This window comes from Anguilla anguilla, chromosome 14 (assembly GCF_013347855.1).
Source record: "Anguilla anguilla isolate fAngAng1 chromosome 14, fAngAng1.pri, whole genome shotgun sequence".
In the NCBI taxonomy this organism is placed as follows: domain Eukaryota; kingdom Metazoa; phylum Chordata; class Actinopteri; order Anguilliformes; family Anguillidae; genus Anguilla; species Anguilla anguilla.
In genome coordinates this window covers 19,067,949-19,081,702 of record NC_049214.1, presented here as the reverse complement: position 1 = coordinate 19,081,702, position 13,754 = coordinate 19,067,949, and the positions used below count along the sequence as shown (strand labels likewise).

The following is a 13,754-nucleotide window of genomic DNA, read 5'->3' as shown; positions in this document are numbered from 1 at the left end:
GACATTAAATTCAAAAGGCAAGAGTACAAGTGGCATTTGGGGAATATCTAGCTGGTCCTCTAAACAGGGTCAGCAAGCAATGGAATGGATTACCATACAAATCACCATCAATTTCCCCAAACCTACTGCTGTACCCATTACACTAAAAAGACTGTACCTTTCTAAATTCATTCCTCACCCCTTCATACCTCAAAGCTCATCAAATTTTTATGTATGCTGTTAGTTATTACCCTAATTCCCATACAAATAGCGGTACTGATGTTAATAAGGTGAACAGCATGAATTGAAGTTCCTTAAGGAACGTTATGACAGAAAGTGTACCTGCACAGCGAGAGCCAGCTTCTTGGTGCGCTCGGCCCCCTCTGGAGTCCAGGGTGCCGGCTCTAAATCGTCACGTCTGAGCAGGTATCGCCACACCAGGAAACCACACTTTCCGATCTCAGGCCAGTACTTCACAACCTGGTGCACACCAACAGTAAGAGTTAACAACAAAAAAATGAATTATGACCACACTAGTGATGCAATATAGTTATACTGCAATATTTGAGTTACATATGTGATTAAGTTTAGAAATTCACAGTAATTCAGAAGTCATTTTTTTAAACATTTTATCTACAATTTATCTAAATTTGGAAAGCTTCACCCGTAGCTGCTACCCTCAGTCAATGTTGGAGGAATGCATGCAGCCTTTAGCTGCTTCCTAATGACCAGAGCCAGTTAGCCACCGCATGGAGGACTGAGCCATTTATGAACCTGGCACAGGCCGACTGCAAACACCCCACCGGCCAGACTACTGTGCCGTGAGACGGTTCTTCATCAGAACCAACACAGTTTATACAGGTATCTGTTCAAATACTGCACCCACAGAATCTCATCAGCGTGAGATGCAGAACTCCCATGTTCACCCTTAAAAAAGGTGCTACAAGGAACTTCAGACACAGAATAGACAATATGGCTGAATGCGCAAAATGTCCAAAATGGTGTCTATACGGTGCCTTAGGTTCCTTGTACCACACTTTTTAAGCCATGCTTAAACAGGGAATGGGGGTAATTGTAATTGTTAACATTTTGTTTGTTCATTCTGTTAACTTCATAACAATGACAGACCTAATACCAAATGGCAGAGCGTCTCCCTGCAACCTCCTGTCTGAGAGCGGCAGCAGTCCCACCTTGTAGATGCCGTCGTATCTGTTGCCCTCCTCTGGGGCGTACTTGCTGATGCGTCTGCCCTTAGAACTGCGCACCACTCGCACCGGCTTCCCCGCGCGCCAGTTTCTGGACTCCGCCCCGTCCTTGTCATTCAAAGGGGCGTCACAGTTGAGTGCCAGGGCCCTGAAATGAGACACAGTGCCATGGTCCGTAGTCATAAACCCCCTCCCCCCCCAGTGTTAAAAATAGCACACAAGTGTGGAAAACTAAATGAACGACAGTAATCCTGCGCAAGAACCGGTCACCAAGGAAACCCTAAAGCAGCAGAGAACTCGTAAAACACAAAAAGCGGGGAGTACAGATGAGGACTCAAAACAATCTGAGACAACATTCAGGAAGCTGAGTATCTGAAGCCAACTGCTGCTATAGGTCATAACGAACACATCTCCTGCACCTGATAAATTCAGCCCTCTTTCACTAAGTATGTTTATTAAATTATGTGTTTTGTTTCCTGAGAGAATATGCATTTACGTATCAAATTTTATTCAGCCCACAGCTTTATTCTACTAATACCGGAAATCAGCTGTACACTGTCCACAAAATCTGCAGGTTTATTCTGTAAATTAAGAAAGCATGAAACCTTATTAGATGAAAGTAAAGCAAGCAATGCCCTACATCCAAAACATAATATAATTTTAGTTTGCTTTTAACACACTTGATGGCAGTCCACTGTCGATATACTACGTCCTTAGATGAGCATATGAAGAAGTATTTTTTCACCTCACTGGTAAAAGGGTTTCTTTGTTATTATAGCCAACTATTACCTGTTCATGTGGGTCAAGGTCTGGTCAAAGGAGTGCTCGCCAATGCGCTTGTTTCCCGAAAGGTCGCGACCCCCGCTCCCTGTGTAAGTGAACTCATCGCCCCTGTCCTGAGGAAGAGAATGGGGGCACAGGTTAATGCCAGGGCACACATCAACCCCAAAATAAAAATGTTAATACCTGAAAGGGCGTCAGCAGGTCCACATGACATGGCATATGTGCTCTGACATGCACTGAGGATGTATAGATGCAAAACAGAATCCTGGGCTGCCGGTGGCTTATCCTGTTAAGACACTGTTATAATAACGGCTAGAGACAAGACATTTTGTATGAGTTTTGCTCAGAGGATAAGTTCATCCGAGCAATATCACTTTATTTGTTCCCAGGTGACTCATAGCTTCAAAGATCTGTGCAAGCACAACTCCTCTGACCACCCAGGCACCAGCTGCCTGTGCTACCTGTGCATGAAACACAGCCCTCCAAGACACTGACTGTGCAGTGAAAGAAACACTCTCCAGAGGGGAAAGAGGACTGAACTGGTATGATGCATCTACAGATGTAACTGGTGAATTTGTGAAAAAGTTAAGAATATGGGATAGGGTGAAAGCATGCTGTCCATATACTGTTTTTAAAAACGGACAAAGTAAAACTCTACTTATGCAGTCATTTCCTTGCAGAAGACAAACACAAACTCACAGAAAGTAACACAGAAAATTGTTCAATGAAAAACAATAGATTTCATGTGATATGAGGGATGTACATCATGATGTTATGTTACACTGAGATTCCATTTTCTTTACTTAACTAAGCTGAATGATCTTCTGTATACACTTGTGACACAAGCAGAATACATAGAGGAAGACTACAGTGGTAAGGGGAGGGGAGCCAAAGCAGGCCAACAGGTCACAGAGTATACGATCCATGCACCATGACGTCTATGGTCATGACTAACCAGTGCAAACGGCATGGGAAATGGCAGGGTCTGACAGGGTCTGCCAGGGCAGCAGATAAAAAGAGGAGATGGGTGACCTGGCTCAAGGGCAGCCTCGCGCCACGCCCTCTCCAGCCCTCCTGAGACACTCACCACTTCATCCTCGAACCCGCCGGCCAGCACCAGAGAGTAGGAGCCGTCGTTACTGCGCCCGTGGATACCCCCCACATGGGGCCTGTGCACCCCGGCCTCGCTCACCTAGCAGCACGGAGGGCGAGCAAGAGCAGGGGGCCACAGCGCAGGGAGGAGGAAAGAGGAGGAGGAGGAGGAGGAGGAGGTAGGAAGGACGATTCCAGACAATTGAGACAACCACGAGGTGTGCACAAAAAAAACAAACAACAATGTGAAATAGTTTAATTTAGAGTTATTGTGCTTTGCATATTTAAACAGTTTAAAAACATGAACAAGCGCATAAGCCAGCAATAATGCCACTGTACAAACGATGGACTGAATTCTGAGATCTGATGATGGGTCCAATCAGACTGAACACCCCAGATTTTAGGGCCTCACCTGTACTCGGAACTTCCAGGTAGTTCCCACGGGAACCCCGGGTATGGGCCCGTAGTGGTTGGAGGGGACGATGGTGCATTCCTTAGTGCGCCCCACACAGGCCATACCCTGAAAAGCAGTGGTTCAGGTGTTCAGTGTCCACCAAAACTCCAACTGCATTACAGACTAAACATGGAATGTGAGAGCAGGAACTTCTGAGAACAATTTTTTTTCAAAATAAAAACATTTTTAGGTATTTTTAGGTTTAAGTATGTTCTTAAATGGCACTCATGAGGACTCCCTAAAAGACATAAATCCATAAACGCCAGAACAATAAACCTACTAGTTTAAGATTAGGTGTTTTTAATGTTTAAAGGTCTTCAACTCCTTAAAAATGAACCACTACTGCTGGAATAAAACAACATGGTACTGGGGCAGAAAAACAAATGCTTGAAAATAATGATTAAATATTTGAATAAATGTTAATTATAGTGAGCAGAGCTTCTGGTTACAGCTGGCTGCCAATAACCAATATCATGACACACAACTGTTGCACTTTCATAATACATGCATGCCGATATGCATACACAAGGCTTTGGCAAAACATGGTCATATTTTCCATATTCTCACAAAATACATATATTTTTAATCATGATATAGGGAATGATTCACATATTTCCATTAAACCAAACAAATAAATTCATTCAAATGATTCATTTTTAAACTGATATTAAATCACCTGTGGACTACTGTTTTTAATTAGAATTGGATTTTTCCAGGAAAATGGTCAATTTGTACATTTCATGCAATTCCAGTAATATTCCCAATGGTACGAAATGTGAAATATTACTAGTGAAATCAAACTGCATTAAGATCTCAGCATGGAAGGAAATGACTCAACACTTAATCACAGATAGTCACTGTGGGCTCTCTCTTCGGCTCTCCGTAGAGCATTCGTGTATCTTGCCTCATTTCACGCTGATCCTGAATCCCAAGGAACAATAATACCAATGCTCTCTCCTACTAAGAATGAGTCGATGAGGAACTGGCTTTTTAAGATACACTGCATGCGCCAAACAACACAAAAACACCATACTCAACCTACGAGAGGCACACACGGGACATCCCGAAAAACATGAAGTGTGTCCCATTAAAGAAACCATTTTACAATAAAAATACTTATTATGTTAGATCCAAGAGGGATGGATATTTTTTTTCAAAAGTTGATCTGTACTAATGGCACTAAAAATTCAGCAAATATTTTTTTCTCCAAATAGATTAATAGTAAATAGAATAGAAAACTAATACAATGCTACTTCTTCCAAAAAAGAAAATACGTATTGGTCGGTTTGACTAAGCAAGTACACCCCAGGTGGCTGGAATTTACTACCAGTCTGTACAGTATGCTTGGAGAGAACATAATATCGCCTGGATTTGCTGGGAGTTTCCCTGATTCAGCAGAAAGCTCCTAGACACAGCAAAAAACACAAAAATTAACCCTACTGGCTCCCATGTGTACACCAGCACACTAACATCACTTCTCCAGCACTGAGCTGGAACCAGACTAGTGTAAGCTGGAGCAAAATCCTGCTGACCCAGTACTATATGACTGTTTTTCTATTTCATTATCTGGAGACAAAGCTATAGCAAATGACGTCACACTGGCATTTTCCCACATCGAGAAGATTACCTGGAATTAGTCGTGGTCTACAGCCCCCCTCCCCACACAAAAAAAGAAAAAAAACTGCCCACAGCTGTTTAAAGTACTGTAACAGTATTTTAAAAGCACATGGATGAACTGACAAGGAACCCTCCAGGAACTCTGCACTCCACCGGGCAAAAGAATTCCAGATGCACCAGGGAAAAGCAGTTTCAAACCCCCATACAGTCCCTCAGTCACCTTGCCCCAGTCCCGCTGGCTCTCCGTGTTGGCCGACGGCATCTTGGCCCTCTTCTTACTGGCCTTCAGCTTCTCCCCTGCCTTAACCACCTCACTGGTGTCATTCTTACAGGTTGGGCAGTACCTGCAGAAGAGGAACCAGACCATTTCAGGGCCAAATGTTGTCCCATGCAATAGTGAATTAGTGTTCACTAAATAGTGAACACTTTCAAAAGTGAAAATCTTGTTCCAACTGTATCTGCTGATCAGTGAATCACTTTTGTGCAAAAAAACTGCTTGATTTATTTATTCATAAGCAAGTCTAGACTATACCTTTTACTGTGCCATTTTAATGTATGATTAAGTCCTAAATGCATTCTGCATCAATCATTCCCATTACCAGTTAGCATGCTTTACAGAAAAGGATAAATACGTAAACCCGCTGTCTACTAAAACCTAATGTTCTGTGTGAGAGTATCCAGGGAGAATTTAAGTAAAATATAATTTGTCATTCATTTAAAAATGCCTATAGTTAAATGTTGAAAGTTAGAAGGTCGAGCTTGCTTTACACTCTTAAGTTAAGGAATATTGCCATACCCGTAAGACAGAATACAACCCAAGCTTTCTGCTCAACTCTGACACCTGGAGTGTCTTATGATGAAGTAGCATTAAAGCAACGAATACAACACTGAATTCCCCCTCAGCTGTGTCCTGTTGCTCCCAACGCCCCCTGGAGGTGAGAAAGTGGAATTGCTGGCAGGTTTACCAGTCCTCATCATCAGGGATGGTGGAGAGTGGAGGGTTCAGGCAGTAGATGTGGAAGGCCATATTGCACTCATCACACAGCAGCTGCATGTGAGCATCCTGCTTGCCCCCACACACACAGCAGGAGCAGAAGCGGCACTCAGAGTCTGGGTCCGCCTTGCAGTGCTTACACTCCGGACCGCTCTTCCCTAGAGCAACACACACAGGTAATGACCAAATACGACACAGATACCACCCGCGTGAGATCGCCCCCTCATGGACATTCATAGTTCACTTCACGTGGTTTATGGCCAAAGTTTTTATATTTTAGTTTTTTTGCAGGGTGCAAGAGTCAAGCATGTCGCAAATCATGTTTCACTCTTATTATGCAGTATTTTCTTTAAACACACAGTATACACACAGTATATGTGCCCCCAGCACTCTCTAACTTTCTCCTGCCTGAAGGCTGAGGCTAAGTGGGGGCCAAACGTGGTTAAAACATAGACGGCAGACCCCCCAGGAGAGCAGAGTTGCTGCTGAACCTAGAAGTAGTCTGCCAGCAGGGGCCAGTCTTCTCTCTGGACAAAGCAGAAAACACACCCCAGTACACTGCCTGGGACTGCCTGGGGCACTTCTGTACAAGATGCTGTCCTTTCACAGGTGAACTCAAGACAGTTCAAGTCCGCATCTAACATTTACCGCTATGATAATGTCTTGTGGCGCTCCTTTGAAATTCCTGACAGTGGCTTTTCAACTGTTTAAACTACGACAAGTCTAACAAGATTTCTGGGCTTTCCGTGGTCTTCTTGGTCAGATGGAACTAGAGACACACATTTCCACACTGGACCTTCAGCCACATTACAAAGCTTGCGCTAGACAACAGAAACAAGAAACATGGGGAGATGTTTATCAGGGAATGACCTGCCCTTGGCACATGAAGTACTAAGTGCTTTTAATCATCAAAAAGCCATTTAGCCAAGTTCACCTACATTATCATTACATGCATATATCAATGAGAAACAAGCAACAAATGATCAGTTTTTCACGGATAGGCGTTTACTTTAAAACAGACTATCAGTCATCTTTTTCAAGAAATGTCAAACCTGTGAGGGCTACCCTGTATTCAAGGTGTCCTTGCTGAGTAATCTAGAGCTTGTCTAAGCCACTAATTAGTCAATAAATAAATAACTAAATAAATAAGTCTACAGTAATGAGATAGCATTCCAAAACAAACATGTACATCCAGATCTTGTTCCAGGGATCCCAGCCTGAAAGGCTTCTCCCACATGAAACGCCTTACTGAACGAGAGCGTTGGGCCTACGTTTGAACTGCCCGTCTGCTGCAGACAGAGGACGTGCTCCGATCTTCTCAATTCGGTAGATCTCATCCAGAAAGAGGAGCTTGCAGTCTTCAATCACGTCACCTGGGCCTCTGAAAAAAAACACAGATAAAGACACAAAGCATGTCAAAGAAATATTCTGGGTACGTCACAATCAGAGGCTTATCGGAGGGCTGGTAAATCATTTCTCGCTGTTTCATAAAAGCATGCTGCCACAGGCACTTAAAAACCCAGTAAAATGAGTGACGCTAAAACATATCTCGTCTTACCAATTTTCGACTTTTGCCACATTTATTATTCGTAGAATGTATGTATTTATACATGAAGAAGAATGAGAAAGATATTTTCAGATACCATGGGTGTTGAAATGTGGAAATGAAAATACAATACAGGTCCTTACCACAAATCCACTGATAAGGACCAAGAAATTTTGTATGAGCTTAAGAATTAATAAACACTGTTCCTAGGCTTCATTTTCACAGGCAAACAGAAACTTACTTGGTGCTTTCTTCACATTTTTCACACATCAGTTTGAGTGCTAAACCCACCTCTGGTCATATGAATAAATTATTTTACTTGGCTACATAAAATCTGGGTTTTAAGTATTGAATTAACTAAATGAGAGTACAGACAAAACATTAAAACATTTTCAGCATAAGGCAACAAATAACCCTTAACCTTACTTATGCAGCTGAAAAATTAGACAGTGCACTAAAATGTCAGTGTTAATTCTTTTATTTGTAATAGTTACACGAGTTCAACAGGGATCAAGTGTTCTCCAGAGAAAAATGTAATCTATCATTGTTGATTAACACTAAATAATTTAGTGTTGAATTTGTAGTTTTATTAAATTGTAAGCAGAGCACTTGCCAGACACCTTTAAATGTAAGCACCCAGCAGTGAAATCCATTTTTATTCACTCCTTAAAGCAGTGTCCACATATCACAGGGAGATGCTCATTTGCTCAACCTGAAATACTGCGAGAGAGCCATTTAAAAATCTTTTCAGTGGAGCCAGTTCTTCAGAGAAATGTCAGCATTCCTGACTACACCAGCCTCTGAATAGCAGACAAACAGACCCAAGAAACAGCCATATTTGTGCAGTATAACGTGCAGTCTTTGAATTTGCCCATTCAAGATGTGTTCAAAACGGTGACTTCATGCAGATAAATTTAGTTAAGTTTATTAGGTTAATTAAAGAATCTCCAAAAAATCTTATGACCTTTGTGTCCTACTTGTTAGACCAGGGGTGCCAAACTCCTGTCCTGGAGGGCTGTAGTGTCCACAGGCAATTGTGGTTTCCTTTCAATCAGCAGCCAATTAATGTGCTGAAAATATGATGTGTGGACTCTTTAGCCAATCAATGACCTAAATTAATCAATCATGCTGAAAACACCCAAAAACAGCAGACAATGCAGCCCTCCAGGTCTGGAGTTTGACACTCCTGCACAGGGGCACCACCAGGGATTCTGGTCCCCATGAAAAGATCTCACATTGGGCCCCAATGTAAGATTTTTTTCATCTAATATTTTTTGAGGGCCCATCAGTCAGGGCCCTTGGAATTTTCATAAACCCCCAATTCTAAACCCCCAACCCCAACACCCCCTTACACCACACAGTGCCCCTGCCCACTCCCACCCCCTGCCTGGGCATTAGACAATGTTAATCTCAAGTATTAAATCAAGTCTACTCAACTATGAGCATTTAATAAACTGTTCAAATCCCAATACAGACTGACCAACCGCTGTTGTGAAACATTAATACAGTATTTGCGACAAAAAATATTTTATTAAATAATGTAATAAACACATGGTATTAATGTTTTAGGAAGTATTATCACACAGTATGAATGGCATTACTTTACAGATACAATATTTTATTGACAACATACTGTCAGATTTTCAGATTACATCCTTGAATCTAATTTTTATTTTATCTACTTAAATAAAAGGCTGAGTGGAAAATTTACATCTAACAATTGGGTACCTAACCAGTAAATTAAGTTGTACATAATTTTTTAATATTACAAATCACTTTGGATTAAATTTCAATTAATTTAAATGTGATAATTGACTGATGCAATGGTATTCTGACCATCTGCAGACAACAATGCAAACACCCGGAGGATGTCCTGGTTTATAAGATAGCATTCCTAAAACTTTTACAAATCATTTCTGAGGATAGGGTTGGTAAAATCTGTACTCCCGTTTAATACAAATGGTGCATCTACATTGGTGGTCATGCTCTCCGGGACTTATTATCTTTGCGATTTTAAATCAAATGTGTGCACATGTGCGGTTACTTCTTTATTTATGGACAGTGCTAAAAGCAATGGATTTTTGAAGATAATTATTTACTCTCAGGTTACCATATGCTTACACAGAACATCTGTCCTGATCGCAGAATCTTCAGACCCCTTAAATCTGTTAAAATATCACCACACTATGCTTTGCACCAAACCATACTGCAAAACGTGACCCACCCACCTTCCCAGCCATTTGGTTTTAAAGACAAGGTTGAAAATACCAACCTAGATGCAAGCATCTTTGCATCTCTTTGCAATGCTAAAACATATCAATCTGCCCATGTGAAAGCTTGGATTACATTAGCAAGCTGCTTTTTTATTCACAAAACAGAGCCCAAATCTCAGTAACACATGCTGATCTGTGGGAGCCTTGATGGAATGCAGATTTAGAAAAGTAACAAGGAATATCAGCTGTCAAAATGTGCACCAGTGACAAATCCAGTAGTACTCCCTTTTAACAATGGTGGTAAATTCACTGAAAACAAATTTCCCCGAAAAGATGAGCCCTTTTGGATATCGAATTCAAAAAAATAAAAAAAAAATAAAAAAATATCCAGGAAATGTAATGCATCAATTCTGTTGTCTTCATGAAGCACCTGGGCATCATCGAGGTACAGCCAGACCCCCCTCAGGGGTTCCCCTCTGGGCAGGCGAGTAGTACCGTGACTGGTCTGGTGCGTCTGGATTCTTCATACACAAACAACAAAAATTCTAATAAGAATTGGGCTGACTACTTTATATGAGACTCATAAAAACAATTGCATTAGTTCTATCAGAGGCAAGCTCTACTCCGTACAGTCAAATCCCAAAGGGTGGTTTCATGAACTCAGATTAAAATTAACAGCGAGGTAATTTCTATTTTATATAATTTGTTGGGTTCCCAATGCCGTCTCCCTTATTTAGTCATCCTAGAATATCTACAGGGAAAGGACTGTCATAATCAATAAGGTAAAGGATATACTTAACCCTCTGCTAGGCTAAAGGGAGTTTCAGAGATATTGCTTGACCCATCCTAAATTTCCACAAATTCGGTGCTAACTCAAGAAGGGCAGGGTGAAGCACTGTAGAACCTCTGCAATACACATGCACTACAAATGCATGTTTTTGAATAATTTAATGATTGCCGTCATTAGTTATATTATCGTAGTCTTGTTTTCAAATAGTCGCCTTATTTTTTAAATACACAGATCTCATTATATAGCTATAAATGAACCAATAAAGGATATTGATAAAATGTAATTGTTTATGCTATTTCCAAGTTTGCATTGGGCACTTGACAGACCGACCAGTCAGTCAGTAACTCTCAGGTGGTACTGAAACTATGACATGTACGGAGTAAACTGCATTTTAAATTATGACAAATTCTAATTTGGTGTCACCTACAAGTGCAAATTTCGTGAATATTTGTACTACAATGCTGTTCTAGCCAATTTAACATTTGTTAGGTAGTTTGCTAATTGGTTATGACTAGAAGCTAGTAGGATGGTTAACTTTGCAAGCTAACTAACTGTCCTACTATTGCCATCCTATAATTCCTCTCAGTTGTATTGTTCTCAGTATGAGCTAGCCATGATACCAAGTTAAATGTGATAGACTCACTTTCATGCAAGCTTTTCTTGGGAAATAAAGTCTGTTGTGCTGAGGCCCAAGCATCAAATAACCAGTCCCGTGCTGGGAGAGGAAATGAAGGTGCAACTTCACTGCACACGCGATTCCTCAGATGCAAGAGCCAAGCAGGCAATAAAGACCAGGCTGCACACTGAAACAAGAGCTAACTTGCACTGCCCCCAGTTTACTCAAAGATATTCAATTTCATACAGCTACGACTACTAAGCAGACAATGATGCTGGCAGTTGTGGGTTGTTTGAAATGTAAACATTTAACCAATTCTCAGTTGCAGGAACATTAAATGATGCAAAGTAAGACCCATAATGTTAGTCAATATTTGTTTATATTTGATGCTCTTATCCCGGTATATGGATGATGGATAAAGTGTACAAAAAATGAAAATAAATTTAAAAATTACACGTAAAAAAGCTACTATCCACCACCATGTGGTTACAGTAGAGCTCTCCGTAATACAATCAGTTACCTTTCAGTTAACCTCCCTCCATAAGATATTTCCTGTAAATATCAGTAGGAGGCCCCTGAACTGAATCAGGGCCGTGGGTGTTGTGCTGGCCTCCTCTCCCCACCAGTAGGCCTGGACTGCCTGGCTCATGCTTGGGATGCTTGTGGCCCTACTTGGAGCCTGGAACCAACAGCCATTCAATCCTGAGACTTTGGAAGCTAAAGAAGGACCAGATCACCAGACCATCACTTCCTCCACTGGATACAATAAAATTATGTTGTATGTTGCAATCTTTCCATATTTTAGTCCTTGCTAACCTCTTCTATTTATCCTCTATAACAATGCAATTTTCTGAATCGTAGCATAACCCCTTGTTAGGAATATGTGGGTTCTTAGACCTTGTGTGCGAGAATCAGTCATAATTGATGCAAAAAAGAAATGCTAAATGTACCCATTTACAGAATCAGAAGTTACGCAGACAACCCAGGGTATTAGACAACTTAACAGTTCTTTCTGGTGTTCACCTTTGACAACCTAACTTGACATGATGAACAATCACACAGTATTTCGGGAGTGAGCAGTTCACCCTACTTTTTTCAGCATCTTAAAAACAAGAGAAAACAAGAGAAAGCTTACCTTCTTTTCATTTTTTTATGAGGACAATGGTCCTCATCTCTGATATTCTTTCAGTGGAAAGCTTGACCCATGTATAAAATGTACAATTCCATATGAAAAACATTGTGCCCCCAAAGGCTAATTCCCATTTTCAATGCCCAGTTCTGAATAGTTATACATATCACTCAATGACATGAGTCCTGCTTCCTGTCTCCACCTGCATCTAGCCTTTTAAAACACATCAAATAAGGCTCTTCTTGCCATCTCCCACAATAATAAGAGTTGCCCACCTAAGATCCTTCTCGTCTAATTCAAGTCTCTCTCATATCTGTGCAAGTTTACCAGCGGTAGAGGAGATTCAACTATTGACAGATGCTCTTCAGGTTTCCATAGGTCGACAAATTAAAATTTAATGTTTACATAAATTTTGGTGGATTAGTTATGCAGATGATAGTGATTTTGAATATTTACAGTTTATTAAATAATTGTAGAAACCTCTACAGTTTAGGCAATTTCCGCAAAGACAGAATTCCCCAAATACTCACTATGAACTTCCTCAGTTAGATAGGCTACTTGCTTTGGTCATCCACACTGCCCCAGAGATTTCAAGCTCTAAATACACCAATGTGAAAGACTGTATTCTCATGGCTTCTGAATTAGCAAAGTTGTAGCATTAGCCACCTAGCTAAATAAGATACAATTCAAGAATGGCCACTACAAGACAGGTCATAAGAGAAATAAAAGGGGAGGGGGGGGTAAACCAAGTTTTACTTACCTGCTGGAATCTCATGATTCCATTGACCTTCACAAGAGCCTCAGGATAACCCCATAACCTCGACTATAAGAGCCACCACCATATTTCAATGTAGGTATTACATCCTTTTCAAAATAAGAGTTCTTCCCACAACAAACCCACATCTGACCATAATACCCAGTTCCAATTCAAGTTCAGCACTGGTTTTAAAGAAATAAGTTTAAAACATACACTTAGAGGATTTTTTGCACATTTATTAAATGATTTTGGATGAAAGACAATACATGCAACTTGGCAGGAAGGTGTAGTGGCTCGACCGATTTGGTGAGATAGCTACTGTAGATTTTATATTATTTACATTAATTTGGCATTCACATGCCCATTGACCCCCATTCATTTTTTGCCAAGGAGTATAGATTACATGGGAGCCTGCCTACTGGGCTGGCTGCCTTCCCGGAGAGGAAGGACTCACGTTCCAGCTGTGTTTAACATGTGGCACTTCCTGTCCATTACATAATTGTGGCGCCTAAAAAGGGGGAAAAGGGCACGTACTGAGCGTACTGTACACACTCACCCAGAGGGACTACACTACTCTTA

The 13,754-nt window shown here is 41.0% G+C and overlaps 1 protein-coding gene and 1 long non-coding RNA gene across 3 annotated transcripts in view; both read right to left on the bottom strand.

Annotated features, from left to right (window-relative positions):
- LOC118212148 (E3 ubiquitin-protein ligase UHRF2-like) overlaps positions 1-13,754 on the bottom strand; it is a 52,867-nt gene that overhangs the window by 3,293 nt on the left and 35,820 nt on the right. For both annotated transcript variants that reach the window (XM_035389782.1, XM_035389783.1), the window contains exons 5-12: positions 7,396-7,505; positions 6,096-6,282; positions 5,351-5,474; positions 3,472-3,579; positions 3,055-3,159; positions 1,974-2,080; positions 1,170-1,332; positions 322-459 (exon numbers count right to left, since the gene is read on the bottom strand). In XM_035389782.1, coding sequence (XP_035245673.1) covers positions 322-459; positions 1,170-1,332; positions 1,974-2,080; positions 3,055-3,159; positions 3,472-3,579; positions 5,351-5,474; positions 6,096-6,282; positions 7,396-7,505 — 1,042 coding nt within the window. The remainder of the gene's footprint in view (positions 1-321; positions 460-1,169; positions 1,333-1,973; positions 2,081-3,054; positions 3,160-3,471; positions 3,580-5,350; positions 5,475-6,095; positions 6,283-7,395; positions 7,506-13,754) is intronic.
- LOC118212149 lies at positions 10,036-13,748 on the bottom strand. The gene is made up of 2 exons (XR_004762173.1): positions 11,810-13,748; positions 10,036-10,404 (listed from the first exon to the last, which is right to left on the bottom strand). It is a non-coding gene; the product is annotated as an uncharacterized LOC118212149 (long non-coding RNA).